Source organism: Leptonychotes weddellii, chromosome 6, assembly GCF_054177405.1.
Source record: "Leptonychotes weddellii isolate Sample4059 chromosome 6, ASM5417740v2, whole genome shotgun sequence".
NCBI lineage: Eukaryota > Metazoa > Chordata > Mammalia > Carnivora > Phocidae > Leptonychotes > Leptonychotes weddellii.
In genome coordinates this window covers 82,573,860-82,589,887 of record NC_138374.1, presented here as the reverse complement: position 1 = coordinate 82,589,887, position 16,028 = coordinate 82,573,860, and the positions used below count along the sequence as shown (strand labels likewise).

At 34.2% G+C, this 16,028-nt stretch overlaps 1 protein-coding gene across 5 annotated transcripts in view; it reads right to left on the bottom strand.

Moving 5' to 3' along the window:
- Positions 1 to 16,028, bottom strand: part of AKT3 (AKT serine/threonine kinase 3) — a 304,967-nt gene that overhangs the window by 120,273 nt on the left and 168,666 nt on the right. For all 5 annotated transcript variants that reach the window (XM_081824493.1, XM_081824490.1, XM_081824491.1 and 2 more), the window contains 2 exons: positions 10,294 to 10,438; positions 2,572 to 2,703 (listed from right to left, as the gene is read on the bottom strand). In XM_081824493.1, coding sequence (XP_081680619.1) covers positions 2,572 to 2,703; positions 10,294 to 10,438 — 277 coding nt within the window. The remainder of the gene's footprint in view (positions 1 to 2,571; positions 2,704 to 10,293; positions 10,439 to 16,028) is intronic.

Sequence of the window (16,028 nt, the reverse complement as noted above, 5' to 3'; positions counted from 1 at the left end):
GTAAAATTTGGTTCTTTGAAAAGATAAAATTATCGAACCTTTAGTTAGACCGAATAGAATAAATGCATAAAGAATGAAGGAAATAGAAAATACCATTAGTACACCACGGGATAACTGTTGTAGACAAGATCCACTGATGGAAATGAAAATGAGTGGGCAAAAGTTTAAGAAGAAAAAAAAAAAATACCTGCAAGTGTCAGAGTATTGCCCCTAAAATAGTCAGTAATTACAATGGGAAAAATGGTAACTCTACAGTGGAAAAACCTGGTGGACAATGCTTTAAGCAACCAATCAGTGTTAACGTCAACAGTATTAAGGCCCGTGGACACCATTTAGTCCCCGATATGAGGCTCTGTGATGGGCACATCAGGATTCAAACCCCAGGTCTTGTTAGACTCTTAAACATTATACTGTTCATCATTTTAATATGAGCAGACATATTTTCTTTCAAGAAACAGATAAATGGACTTGTTGGTGAAAATCAAGGGTAGTAAACCAAGCTGGATATGCTATCACTTGTAAAATATACCCAGTTCTGTAGAGTTACTCATTAAAGTATAATTAATTAGTAAGGGAAGACAGGCTCCAAGTGAGCTAATGTATAACAGAAAAAACAGAATAGAAATGGTATTTACTGATGCTTGACACATGGTAGATGGCAAAAGTAATAATAATAATAGCAAATACTTAGTGATAATATATTTTTCATTTAATACTATTTTAATCTTAATTCAATTTTATTTATGGCAAATGCTATTACACTTATTCATTCATTTAATCCTGACAATTCTATGAGATAGGCACTGTATTATTTCCCATTTTGCATATGAGGAAATAAAGGCATAAAAGGTTGAGTGATTTGTTTGGGATCATTTAGGAAGTGGCACTATACTACCTCCCAGAAAATATCAGTTTAATAAGTAGTGTCAGGTACTATGCTAAATACTTTACATATCCTAATCCTCAATATTTCTGTCCAGAAATACCTTTTCTTAAAAAAATTTTAATTTAAATTTGATTTAGTTAAAATACACTAAACAGTCTCAGAGGTACAATTCAGTGATTCATCAGTTGCATACAACATCCAGGGCTCATTATTTCAAGTGATTGTTTTTCATTTTAACAAGTGAAATTTTGCATATGAAAAATGCAAGGCTCTGTTGGGCTGCTCGACATGTTGCAGGACATTGAGCATGCGTGGCCTCCACCTGGTGACAGTCAGCAGTTTCTCTTCACTGTGAATAAGCAAATATGCTCCCCCAAAACATTGTGAATGTCTCTAAGGGAGCAGTACTCCCCCCAAAACTGGTTGTTAAAGGTCATTAGATGATAAGATGCAAAGCTGGGATGTGAATCCAGACCTGTGTGACTCCAAGGTCAGTGTTATTTCCAATACCAGACACAGACTTGTGTAAGAATTGAAATAAAAGCAAATGCACAAAGACAGGGGGAGGACAGCTTCACAAAGTGTGTGGAGCAATACACTCCAGATGAGGAAACTATACAGTTGACCCTTGAACATGTGTTTGAATGGTACGGATCCACTTACACATGGATTTTTTTTCAATAAATTCAGTACAGACCTATAAATATATTTTCTGTTCCTTATGATTTTCTTAATTATATTTTCTTTTCTCTAACTTACTTCATTGTAAAAATACAGTATATAATAAGACATATGACATACAAAATATGTGTTAATTGACTGTTCATGATATCGCGAAGGCTTCCAGTCAATAGTAGACTGTTAGTTAAATTTGGGGGGAGTCAAAAGGTACGTGTGGACTTTCGACTGAGCAGGGAGTTACCCTTAACTCCCATGTTGTTCAAGGGTCAATGTAGTTTGAAAGTTAAAGTAGTCCATAAAGTATACCAATAATATCATGTATCATTTGTTGAAATAAATGAAACATAAAGCGTGGACCAATTTGTAAAGTTATCGAATTTGTCTATTGAGGGAATTAGGATTCTGTTCAGAACTCTGAGTGAGAACTGGCATCATTAACATGTTATCTGTGTATGTCTAAGCTGAACAAAGTTTTGGAGGTGGGGGTTAAGAGTTCCTGAAAGAATTTCAAAGACTACTATTTCTTTTAGTTTCATCATTCTTGTATTTTCAAATCTATTAAGGATGCTTTCCCATTCATCGTTATATAAGCTATATAATTTATGGGTGCAAATCATCTATGTTATTTGAATTACTTTTTTATTTAATAATAAAAAATTGAGAATGTCGGGGGGAAATATCAAAAGGCAATACTAGTATAATTAGTGCTACAGGTCACAAAAACAGACAGTCAAAACATTCCTCCAAATACATAAACATAGAATAAATATTATCTCCTCAAGGGAACAAAATAGCTTCGGTATACAACGTTCAGATAATACTATAAACTTTTGAAATTTTTAGCATTATAAATATTGATATGCAGATCCTGCTGCAACAGTAGCCTACAATCAACATTTTGGTTATTTAATGGAATTTCTACACTTCAGCCATGTGTATGCATGAACACACATGAGTGCATACCATAAGCAAAAATTTAGTAATCAACTCTAGTAATCAATTACCTTTGCAATAATAACTTCTTTCTTCAGAATCTTCATAGCATAGTATTTCCCACTTGCCTTCTCTCGAACCAAAATAACTTTCCCAAAAGTGCCTTTACCTAGTAGTTTCAAATAGTCAAAATCATTCATTGTCTGAAAAATACAAATTAAAAAAATAGAGTATGAAGTATTTGATGCAATTTATTTATAAAAGATATAGGTATATGTTTGCAGTATCTACTCAAAAGCAAATTTTACCAATTTCTAAGCACACTTAAATGACTAAGAATCAGACTGGCAATGGCTGCCTCTCTCGCAATCATGGATACGAGAAATAATTTAAGCAATTCTCAGATACTGGAGACAATAACTCTGAACCTCAAATTCCTCTACTAGTCAAACTATCAGTCAAGTGTAGGGGCACAAGGAAAACAATCATTTTCATTCACCTTTCAAGGACTCAGGTTTTTTTTGGTTTTTTGTTTGTTTTACTGAAGTACAGTTAACAATGTTATATTAGTTTCAGGTGTACAGAATGATTCAACAGTTCCATACATTTCTCAGTGCTCATCAAGATAAGTGTACTCTTAATCACCTTTATCTATTTCACCCATCCATCCCACCTGCCTTCTCTCTGGCAACCACCAATTCGTTCTCTGTATTTAAGAGTCTGGTTTCTTTGGTCTCCTTTTTTCTTTGTTCATTTGTTCTGTTTCTTAAATTCCACATATGAGTGAAATCATACGGTATTTCTCTTTCTCTGACTGTATTTCATTTAGTATTATGCTCTCTAGCTCCATCCATGTCGTCACAAATGGCAGCGGTTTGTTCTTTTTTATGGCTGAGTAACATTCCATTGTGTATATATACCACCTCTTCCTTACCCATTCCTCTATCAGTGAACACTTGGGTTGCTTTCATAGCCTAGTTATTATAAATAATGCTGCAATAAACATAGGGGTGTGCATATGTATTTTCAAATTATTGTTTTGTTTTCTTTAGGTTAAGTACCTATAGTGGAATTACTGGATCAAATGGTAATTCTATTTTTAATTTTTTGAGGAACTTCCACATTGTTTTCTCCAAGGACTCAAGTTTTTCAGGGTTTAGTAGTGCCACTATCCCCAAACAATGTGGTCATCAAAAATGTCCCCCACAAACATTTCCAAATACATCTAAGAGAGCAGTACCTTTCAGGGAAGCTATTTGAGAATGTACTCTAACAAAATTAGGATGAAATCCTAGGAAGTGAAATATCGGTGTGTAAGAAATGTTGAAAATAGTCCTGGAGCCCAGTAAGATGAAATCTAAAAAGAAGCAGTACAACATGTGAGAAAGCAATTGGTGCAGTTCAGAATAGAAAGTCAGGGACGTCTAAGAATGCCTCTAATTTTTCTGCCTGTTTTCAGTTTCATTTCTCAATCCTAAGTCAGGTGATTTCCAGGATTTCGCCAAGCAGACCTGCTACTTGTTCTCTACAGCCCCCTTTATGCATGCTTTTCCTGCTCTATGAATGTTCTTCCATAAATTTCCATAATTTTGGTATTTGTTGTCCACTAATGCCTTTCCCCCACTCAGCTTTTCATTTGTGTGGACTTGTCTCTTTTTTAATGCCTTTACTACCATTTTAATGGGTTTTTAAACAGAAGGAGAGATAACTGGGTATGCCCAGTTTATCATCTTAAATTTAAATTCAGTTCCGAGGGCTTTATGAATAACAAGTTAAGCATCTGGATTTTATCCTACAGATGATCAGAAGTTAGTAGAGACTTTTCTGCTATTTTATAACTGTATTTTTTCCTGTTTACCACCCATCCAAAGTAAATGTCAAGAATGTCTCAAATCAATGATCTCAGCTTCCACATTAAGAAACTGAACAAGAGCAAATTAAACTCAAGAGAAAGAGAAGAAAGGAGATAAAGGTCAGAGCAGAAATCAATTTAAAAATCTTAAAAAGAAAAAAAAAAAGCAGAGGATATGATACTGGTTATGGACCAGGACAGCTGGTTCTTTGAGAAGATCAATAAAATTGATAAACCTCTAGCCAGCTTGCTCAGAAAAATAAAGAAAGACGCAAATGACCAATGTCAGGAATGAAAGAGCTGACATTACTACAGACTCTACAGACACTTTAAAAGGATCACATGGGATATTATAAACAGCTTTATGCCCATAAAATCAACAATATACATGAAATAAATAAATTCCCTGAAAGCCTCACATTATCAAAGCTTACTCAAACAGAAACAGGTAACTTGAATAGTCCTATGTCTACTAGAAAATTGAATTTGTGGTTAAAAAAACCTCTCAACAAAGAAAACTCTACAGCCAGATGGTTTCACTGTTGAATTCTTTAAACATTTAAGGAAGAAATGATACCAATTCTATATAAACTCCTACAGAAAATTGAGAAAAAGAATACTTCGCAATTCATCCTATGAGGCCATTATTACCCTGATTATCAAAACCAGACAAAAATATTACAAGAAAACTACAGACCAATATTCTACATATTTTGTAAAAATTCTAAAAAATTTAGAAACAGATGCCTATATTCACTTTCAACATTATCTGCTGCCTATAATTTTGAAAAATTTTCCAAATGTCAAGTTATAATATCTTAACCATTCAATAATATCTCCAGTTCAAAAGACAAAGAGCAAACAGTATCAGGGAGAATGAAAAAGTACATTTATTAATGCAACTAAAAATAAAAAATGTGGCACTAAATATGCAGAATAGAGTTAACAAGGTTACTGTCATTTGAATAGCTGGTAGTATTAAAAAAATCTGTTTTCACTAATATTTTTTTAAAAAACCAAGGAATACTGTATAACCCCAAAGCTACCTGTGCTAGGCAGTCTCCAATGATGGCTGCCACTAGTCCCTTGACTCCCTGTATGCACATGCCATTCTTCCCATGAAGAGGTGGACTCAACTTTCCCTCTCCCTGGGCTAGCCTTGTGTCCTGCTTTGAACACAGAATATGATCGAAGTGATACTATGCCAGTTCCAGATCCAGCCTTTAAATCTAGCAGTTTATACTTTCACCCTCTTGGAAATGTCATAATTGAAAGCCAGCCTTCATGCCATAAGGAAAGATACCATGTACAAAGGGCCTCGATGATGAGACACCATATGCCAAGAGATCACATAGAGGAGAACCAAGAATCCAGAAATGTGAGAAAGTCTTTCTTGGATCTTCCAGATCAGCCTGTATGCTAACTGAATGCAACTGCTTGAGAGATCCATGTGAGACCAGTGGAAGTGCCTACACAAACCACAAAATCATGAAAACTAATATACTGTTACTCTTTTAAGACATTAAACCTGGGTAGTTTATTCCATGGCAATAATGAACTGAGAGACATTATTCTTATAACTAGGCTACGATGTTATTTTTTGCTCAAAGCTTCATTTGAACAGTACCCTCCTCAATTTGTATCTAAATGCACTGAAAAATGATACTTGCTGTGTCCTATTATTAAATATTATAGAAATGGAAACTGAATTCTTAGAGATAAAAATAAGAAAGGAATTTATAAATTGCTTTATGACATTTTCAGATGAAAAGCAATATGTAATTATAAAATATTGCTATATTCCTTAAGGACTGCAATTCTTAGAGAAAAGGAGGTTTAAAAAAATATAATAGCCTTATCGTTAAATTTCACAACTTCTATCAGTTTGACTGCCAACCCTAAAAGGGAATTTGCATGGAAATTAATATTAGTAAAAGCATCCTATGTGAAAAAATCAGAAACAGATTTCATATCTATTTTGACAAAACTTCAGAAAATTTAAAAAGTATCTTTGATACCAAATGTTCATGTTCAGCATGGTACACACAGTAATTATCTAGTCTTTACAAATGAAATGTAACCCATTACAAAATGCTTCCCTCTTTTAGATGGTATTAAGGGGAAAAATACAGTAAGATTTTAATGAAAGATGAGAGTATGGATCCTCTGCAGAAAAATTAATCCTCTAAAACCCAATCCCCCAAATTTATTAAGTAAATATTTTACATAGTTATATTCTTTCCTTCGCATAATCTCCAGCATGTCAACGCGGCTGTTTTAGGTTAAGAGCTGCATGGGCATACATAACAAATGACACTAGAGTATAAGAAGAAGGCTAATTATATAGTCCAAAATTTAGGTTAAAGAATATGAATATATAATTGAAGATGAATAAATTAGGCAGAACTTTGACTCCCATTTGGCTGTTGATCCTCTTATGCTGTGCTCCTTCATATACCTGACCCTATAGAGAATGGCCGCTTGGCAGACCAAGATTAGGCACTTCTCAGTCCTCTGATCAAATTCCTTTGAAAGATCATCTTTTAGTTGAAACACAGAACAGCACATAAATCTGGTTATGAGGCTTCTGCCTCTTTTCCACCACCCGGTGTCGTTCCTTAAGAGATTTTTCACCCTGTGCAGCAGAAACTGGGTAATACTCTACCACTAAGAGAAGTAACCATGTGTCTGCTTGAGGCAAGAGAAAACAGCTAAGACAATTCTCAGCAGAGCTAACACAAGTTAGAGGAGCCATTCCCCTCATCCTATTGCTCATTTTTCAAAAAGTGAACAAAGAGGAAAATGTACGCTGTAAATTATGAGAAAGGCATTCTTATTTCAGAATATGTGTTTACAGTTTGATATTAAAAATAATCTGACTTCTGGGCGCCTGGGTGGCTCCGTTAGTTGAGCGACTGCCTTTGGCTCAGGTCATGATCCTGGAGTCCCGGGATCAAGTCCCGCATCGGGCTCCCTGCTCAGCAGGAGTCTGCTTCTCCCCCTGACCCTCCCCCTCTCATGCTCTCTCTCTATCTCATTCTCTCTCTCAAATAAATAAATAAAATCTTTGAAAAAAAATAATCTGACTTCTGCAATTCTTTCTATGATACCTGATACACATAAAGGATGTAGTACTAGGGAACTAGGGAAGTGACAGCACTATTTTATCCTTTTTAACCAAGTTGTTAGGGCCATCACGAAAGAGTGGTACTGAGGTTCTACCTTTTTCCATACTCTTTGTCATTTTAAAAGGGTCTTATACTCACTTAAAATGAAATGAAATAGGGGTGCCTGGATGGCCCAACTAGTTGAGTGTATGACTCTGGATTCCAGCTCAGGTCATGATCTCAGGGTCGTAAGATCGAGCCCCTAGTTGGGCTCCATGCTCAGTGAGGAGTCTACTTGAGATTCTCCCTCTCCCTCTGCCCCTGCCCCTGCTCACCCGCTCCCTCTCAATAAATAAATAAATAAATAAATAAAATCTTTTAAAAATCTTTTTAAAAAATGAAATGAAATAAAGAAGAAAAATGGAAATCAGGTATAGGTCAAATAAGACAATGAATCCTCCTCTTTTCAAAATACTTCTGACCATATCATTTTTTAATTTTTGAGACCCAGTTTCAGTGAGAGATTTCTTAGAGAATCTACTCTAAAAACCTCACTTTCTATCACTGTTTTGTAAATTAAAATTTTACTGATTTTCCCAAGAGTACACCAATATAAAATGAAATTAACTGAAACACAAAGTACAACATCTTGACAAAAATATTTTGAGAAACCAACAAGTACAATCATAAGAGAGAACATCTGTATAATTTTGTTCTCTAATATGACTTGGTCATGTAATGAGTATAATAATTATAGTGATTATAAAGGCTCACGTTATATCAATCAATAATAAGAAATAAGTTGCCCACTGAAGTAATACAGTGTATAATTAAAAGTCCTTACGTGTTTGAACAAGATTATTGAACTTCTCTGAATGTCAGATGAATCACTTGCAAAATGGGGTAATAATGGTACCTACATCTCATATGGTTTTTGTGAGGATTAAATGAGATAATACATATAACAGTATTGCTCAGAGCACAGCACAAAATAAACTTACAATAAATGTTTACAAGTGATAATTAGTGAAGGTGATGGATTCTAAGATAATCCACACTGGTAACTGTGAAGAGAAGAAATTGCACTGTGCTTTTATAATGATTAATAACAAGCCTTAACAGGAAAAAAAAAAAAAATCCTCCATACTTTTGCATTTTTACATCTTTGAAAATGTTTATCTCTCTTCATTCAAAATTTTTTCTGGTAAATAATTTCCATATTCATTTCCAAATTCTCTCATCCATCAGTAAGAGTATCTCTAGTTAGGATATTATAAACTCCCCACTTTCAACCTGTAACTGCCTCAACAGCAGCTTCTTACTCTGTTATTAAGCAGAGTTCTAGGAATTTCAATTAAAAAGAGTATAGCTGACATAGCCTGTTACTGAATGGGGTAGTGTCGAATTGAAAGGACAAGGTTCATTGGGACCTGATTTTAAATTTATGAGCATAGTCACATTTTACATTCATTGTGTACATGTGCTCATAGACATCCAAAAGAAGCTTCCTTATCTCTGAGTAGGTGAGTAAAGCTAGACTATTTCTTTGTTTTAGCTTTTTGCAATGACTGAAGAACAAGGGGGTGTTAAGTTGACTTAAAAGAGGGATTCATTTCAACTAACAAATAGAGGATAAGTCTTTAATGAAGACACAAAGAGTTCTCAGACATTTGACCAAGATCAAACAAAGAATATTATTATAATTAGAAGAGATTTCAGATGAGGAGAGAGTAATTAACAAACTCTAGGTTGTGATGGTATAACTTCATCAAGTTCACGTGTTTAGCACTTGGAAAAAGGAGGATTTGAACTCAAGCAGTCTAACTCCAAAGAGTTCTTAATCATTATGCTAAGACCAAATTACATGGGTAATTACATTAAAAACTAGTGTTTTCCTACATGAAGATTAAATTTATAATTCATTATAACAAATACATTCTAACATAATAAATGGCATGTTCATTTACTTTGAACACTTAGATCTTTAATCTTAAAATACCATTTTCATACAAGGAAGTTGTTTTTTAATTTTCTTTTTTTTTAAGAAGATTTATTTACTTATTTGAGAGAACAAGCAGGGGGAGAGGGAGTGAGAGAATCTAAAGCAGACTCTCTGCTGAGCACAGAGCCCAATGAGGGGCTCGATCCCAGGACCCTGAGATCATGACCTGAGCCAAAATCAAGAGTCGGACACTTAAGTGACTAAGCCACCCAGGCACCCAGCTTTTTAATTTTCTATAGCAATGAAAACATAATTTGTAATTCCATCAATATGTAAATTGGCATTTATTAATCTGGAGCACTCAGGGAAGGAAAACACTTTTCCCTCACTGGCTCGGGAGCAAGCCATTAAAATAAAAAGCTATTATTTCCCAGACTATTCATTTTCCTGCTGATATTAGTGAGGCTGGGGCATCAGGTAGGAAGCACACCAGAACCATTTCTGCTTCTGCTTTGAGCATACAAAATACCAAATGGAAAATGACCAAATCATTAGGGAAAACATTATTCCCAAGTTCTAAAATTGTATTAAAAACAATAAGAAAAAAATGCAAATTATAAATCAGCACAATGGCACTTCAGTTAACAAGTACCCCCGAAGCCCTATCAGCTGTCAGTGTTAAGGCCGAACCATGAAAATGAGGTGACGTTTAAATTACTTGGTCTTAAACAGTGACAGGTATTTCAGATTTACCAGGATAAACACCATCCACACCTATATATTTGAATAATGTAAGATCATCAGCCAACACTTCTTGCAAATGGCAATTTTTAGCATATTTCTTCCACACACATACACTGTGCTGAGTAGGGAATAAATTACTATTCTCTACCTTTCTTTTATGATGGGTTGTGGAAGCATCCATCTCCTCCTCCCCTATATTATCAATTTGTGAAGTTGGACTACAATTCATTCTCTCCTCTTCTTGTCTCTGAAGTCTGTCTGCTACAGCCTGAATAGCTTCTGTCCACTCTTCCCTATAAAAACAAGTACAGTTTCCCATTAATAAAGATGGTAAATGATTCAATTATTTCCCTTTCATAAAATATGACATCAACACAACTAAAGTCTATTCCAGGATAATATACACACACATATGTAAATATAACCTCCCACTCTTACTCAAAGGTGAAACTAATCCCAAAAGCATTTAACATTACAGATCTTACAATTGTAGGAGCATTTATTTAAGAGTAGAAGAAAAAAGAAGGAAAGGATTATATGAAAATTCAGTTAAAACCCTTTAAAAGTACAGTTAAATTTTATTACCTATCCACATCTTACCTATAAAGTAAATTGACCCCCCAAAGTTTGCTGCCCCTTGAAAAACTTTTTTTGTCTAGCCATTGTTAAATTCATCATTGACATAGTCAAGATCCTTACTGTGGTCCAACAGAAGTTCCAAGAAAAGGTTTTCAAAGCCAAGGCCTTTCACTGTTCCCAAATCACAGATCAGTTAAAAAAAAAAAATGTCATAGTTTATAGGTAAAATAGTAAGTCTCAGGAGCGCTGGGTGAAATTTGTATTATCAGATCAAGAATCATTCATTTCCATATAAATTTTTGAATCAGCGTGTGTTAAAGTCTGTTAGAATTTTGAGTGGAATTGTATTAAATCTATGGATCAATTTCGGGTAGATTACTATCTGAAAAGCTTAAATTTTTCACTCCATAAAGATAGTATAGTCTTCATTTATTATGTCTTTAATCTCCCAATGCAATCTTTTGTGACTTTCTGTGAAAATGTCTTGCATATTTTAAATTTATTCAGAAGTATTTTATTTTTTAAAAATTATTTATTTTTCATTGAAGTATAGTTGACATACAGTATTACATTAATTTCAGGTGTACAACATAGTTATTCAACACTTACATGCACTATGAAATGCTCACCACATAATTACCTTCTGTCATCTACAAAGTTATTACAATATTATTGACTATATGTGCTATGCTGTATTTTACATCCCTGTGAATGACTTACTTTCTGTTAAGTCTTCTTTGGAAAAATGTCTATTCAAGCCCTCAGCTCATTTTTTAACCAGATTATTTGGGAGTTTTTGGTTTGAGTTATAAGAGTTCTTTGTATATCTTGGGTATTAACTCTTTATCAGATATGTCATTTGCAAATATCTTCTCTCATTCAGTAGGTTGCCTTTTTGTTTTGTTGATTGTTTCCTTTGTAAAGGCATTTTAGTTTGATGCAGTTTCAATTGCTTATTTTTGCTTTTGTTGCCCTTGCCTTAGAAGACAGATCCAAAAAATACTGCTGAAACCATTGTCCAAAGGTTACCACTTATGTATTCTTTTAGGGGTTTTATCATTTCAGGTCTTATATTTTGGTATTTATTCCAGTTTGAGTTTATTTTTGTATATGATGTAAAAAAAAAAAAAGTGGTCCAGTTTCATTCTTTTGCATTGGCTGTTCAGTTTTCCCAACACAATTTACTGAAAAACTGTCTTTCCCTATTGTATATTCTAGCATACTCCGTTATAGATGAAATGACAAAATAAGTGTGGGTTTATTTCTGGGCTGTCCACTGTGTTCCCACTGATCTGTGTGTCTACTATTTTTGTGCCAGCACCACACTGTTTTGATTCCCATAGCTTTGTACTGTATCTTGAAATCTGGGATTGTGATAATCACTACCAGCTTTGTTCTTCTTTCTCAAGGTTGCTTTTGCTACTCAGGGTCTTCAGTGGTTCCATATAAATTTTAGTTCTATGAAAAAATTATTGATATTTTGATAGGGTTTGCAATGAATCTGTAGATGGCTTCAGGCAGTATGAACATTTTAACCATATTAATTCTTCTAACCTGTGAACATGGTATGTCTTTCCAATTATTTGTATCACCTTCCACTTCTTTCCTCAGTGTCTTACAGTTTTCAGAGTGCAGGTTTTCACCTCCTAGGTTAAATTTATTCTTTTGGAACCAATTGCAAATGGGACTGTTTTCTTAATTTCTCTTTCTGATAGTTCCTTGTAAGTGCATTGAAATGCAACAAATTTCTACATGTAACTTTTTTATCCTGCAACTTTACTGAATTCATTTATTAGTTCTAATAGTTTTCTTGGTCAAGTTTTAGGATTTTTTTTTTTTAATTTTTATTTATTTGACAGAGAGAGACACAGTGAGAAAGGGAACACAAGCAGGGGGAGAGGGAGAGGGAGAAGCAGGCTTCCCGCTGAGCAGGGAGCCTGAAGCGGGGCTTGATCCCAGGACCCTGAGATTGTAACCTGAGCTGGAGGCAGATGCTCAACAACTGAGCCACCCAGGTGCCCCAAGTTTTAGGCTTTTCTATATTTAGTATCAGTCACCTACAAAAAGTGACAGTTTTACTTCCTCCTTGCCAGTTTGGATGCCTTTTATTTCTTTTTCTTGTCTGACTGCTGGGGCTAACACTTCCAGTATTGTGTTGATTAAAAGGGGTGAGAGTGGACATCCTTGTCTTGCTCCTGATCTTAGAGGAAAAGCTTGGAAATTTTCACCATTAAGTATGTTAGCTGTGGGTTTATGGACTTTATTATATTGAGGTACATTCTCTATACCTCTATAGCCATTTTCTTGAAAGTGAATGGATGTTGTATTTTGTCAAATGCTTTTTCTGCACCTATGGAGATGATCATATGATTTTCATCCTGCATTTTGTTAATGTGCTGTATCACACTCACTGTTTTGTGGATATGAAACCATCCTTGCACCCATGGAATAAATCCTATTTGATCATGGGGAATGATCCTTTTAATGTACTTTGAATCTGGTTTGTTAACGTTTTGTGCCAATTTTGCATCTGTGTTCATCAGATACTGGCCTATAATTTTCTTTTTATAGTACATTTGTCTGGTTTTGGAATCACAGTAATGCTGGCCTCACAGAATGAATTTAGAAGCAATCCTTGCTCTTTAATTTTCTAGAATAGTTTGAGAAGAATTGTTATTAAGTCTTCTTTAAATGTTTGGTAGAATTTACCTTTGAAGCCATCTGGTCATGGACTTTTTTACTTACTGGGAGTTATTTGATTACTGATTCGATTCTATTACTACTAATTGATGTCTGTTTAGATTTTCTATTTCCTCCTCTTTCAGTCTTGGAAGATTCTAGTTTCTAGGAATTTATCCATTTCTTCTAGGTTGCCTAATTTGTTGGCATATAATTTTTCATAGTAGTCATCCCCTTTGTATTTCTGTCAGCTATAATTTTTGGTGTCAGCTATAATTTTTGTTTCATTTCTGATTTTGAGTCCTGTCTTTTTTTTGTTCTTTAAGAGTCTGGCTAAAGGTTTATCAATTTTGTTTTGCTTTTCAACAAACTAGTTCTTAGTTTCACTGATCTTTTGTATTATTCTATTAAGTCTCCGTTTTATTTATTTCCACTCTGGTGTGATTACTTCCTTCCCTCTACTAACCTTGGGCTGTGTTTGTTCTTCTTTTTCTAGATCCTTAGGAGTAAGGTTAGATTGTTTGAGATTTTCCTTGTTTTAGTTGTTTTTTGGTAGGCCTGTATCATTGGAAATTTGCCTCTCATAACTGCCTTTGCTGTGTAGCGAAGATTTTGAACTGTTGTATTTCCATTTTCATTTGTCTGCATCTATTTTTTTTTTAATTTTCTCTCTGTTTTCTTCATTGGCCCATTGGTTGTTTAGTAGCATATTGTTAAAACACCATGTTTGTGGGGGTTTTTTCGGTTTTTTTCTTGTAACTGATTTCTAGCTTCATATTGTTGTGGCTGGGAAAGATGGTTGATATGATTTCAATCTTTTCAAACTTATTAAACTTATCTTCTTAAACTTGTTTTGTGGCTTACTATGTAATCTGTCCTGCAGTACTTGAAAATAATGTGTATTCTGTTGTTTTTAGATGGAATGTTTTGTATGTATCTGTAAGGTCTGTCTGGTCTAATGTGTCATTCAAGCCACTGTTTCCTTCTTTATTAATATTTTTTCTGGATAATTTCTCCATTGATGTAAATGAGGTGCCAAAATCCCCTCCTATTATGTTAATTTCTCCTTTTATGTCTGTTAATTTGCTTTATATATTTAGGTGCTCCTAGGTTGGGTGCATAAAAATTTATAACCATTATATGCTCTCGTTGGCTTGATCCCTTCATCATTATATGCCCATCTAGGTCTCTTGTTACAGTCTTTGCTTGAAAGTCTATTTTGTCTGATATGAGTACTGTTACTCCAGCTTTTTTTTTTTTTTTTCCACTTCATTTGCACAGTATATGTTTTTCCAGCCCTTCACTTTCAGTCTGTATGTGTCTTAAGGTCTGAAGTAAGTCTCTTGTAGACAGCATATAGTTGGGTCTTATTTTGTTTTTTTCCTCATTCAGTCACCCTTTATCTTTTGATTGGAACTTTAAGTCTGTTTACATTAAAAGTAATTATTGATAGGGATGTACTTATTGCCATTTGTTGGCATATGACAGCTGGCATGTAACTGTTTTCTGGTTGTTTTGTAGTTTTTCTTGGTTCCTTTCTTCTTTTCTTACTCTCCTCCCTTATGATTTTATGATTTTCTTGAGTGCTAAGCTTGGATTCTTTTCTCTTTAGGTTTTGTATCTATTAAAGATTTTCGGTTTGTGGTTCATATAAGGTTCACATATAACACCCTATGTATATAGCAGTCTATTAAAGTTAATGTTCAATTAACTTTAACACATTCTGAAAGCACCATATTTTTATTACTGCTCTCTACATTTTATGTATTTGACTTCACATTTTACATCTTTATTTTGTATATTCACTAATTAATTATTGTAGATATAATTGATTTTATTACTTTAATCTCTTAATCTTCATACTAGTTTTATAAGTGATTGATCTACTACCTTTACCATATGTTTGCTTTTACCAGTGAAATTTTTCTTTAATAATTTTCTTAGTTCTCATTATGGCCTTTCTTTTCTTCTTAAAAGAGTCCCTTTAACATTTCTTATAAGGCTGGTTGAGTTGTGATGAACTTTACTTTTATTTGTCTGGGAAACTTTTTTTTTTTTTTTTCAGATAGTTTTTTTTTTTTTAATTATATGCGAGATACAAAAGAATCATAACATAACAAAACTTTTAGGACAAAATAGAGAATATATATGATCATTTTGTGTAATAAACAGGACACAAAAATAAATAAAAATAGATTGTTAAATTTGACTGTAGTAAAATTAAGAATTAACGTTCAACAAAAGTCACAATAAGTGAGTAGAAGGGTGAGCCATGAATGGGAAATGTACTTTCTTTTTTTTTTGACTCCTAGGCCAAAGAGTTGGGACTTTATTTTGAAGGTAATAGGCAACCACTTACAGTTTTTTTTTTTTATTCTTATGTTAATCCCCATACATTACATCATTAGTTTTAGATGAAGTGTTCCATGATTCACTGTTTGTGCATAACACCCAGTGCTCCATGCAGAATGTGCCCTCCTCAATACCCACCACCAGGTTAACCCATCCTCCCACCCCCCTCCCCTCTAGAACCCTCAGTTTGTTTTTCAGAGTCCATCATCTCTCCTGGTTCGTCTACCCCTCCGATTTCCCCCGCTTCATTCTTCCCCTCCCGCTACCTTCTTC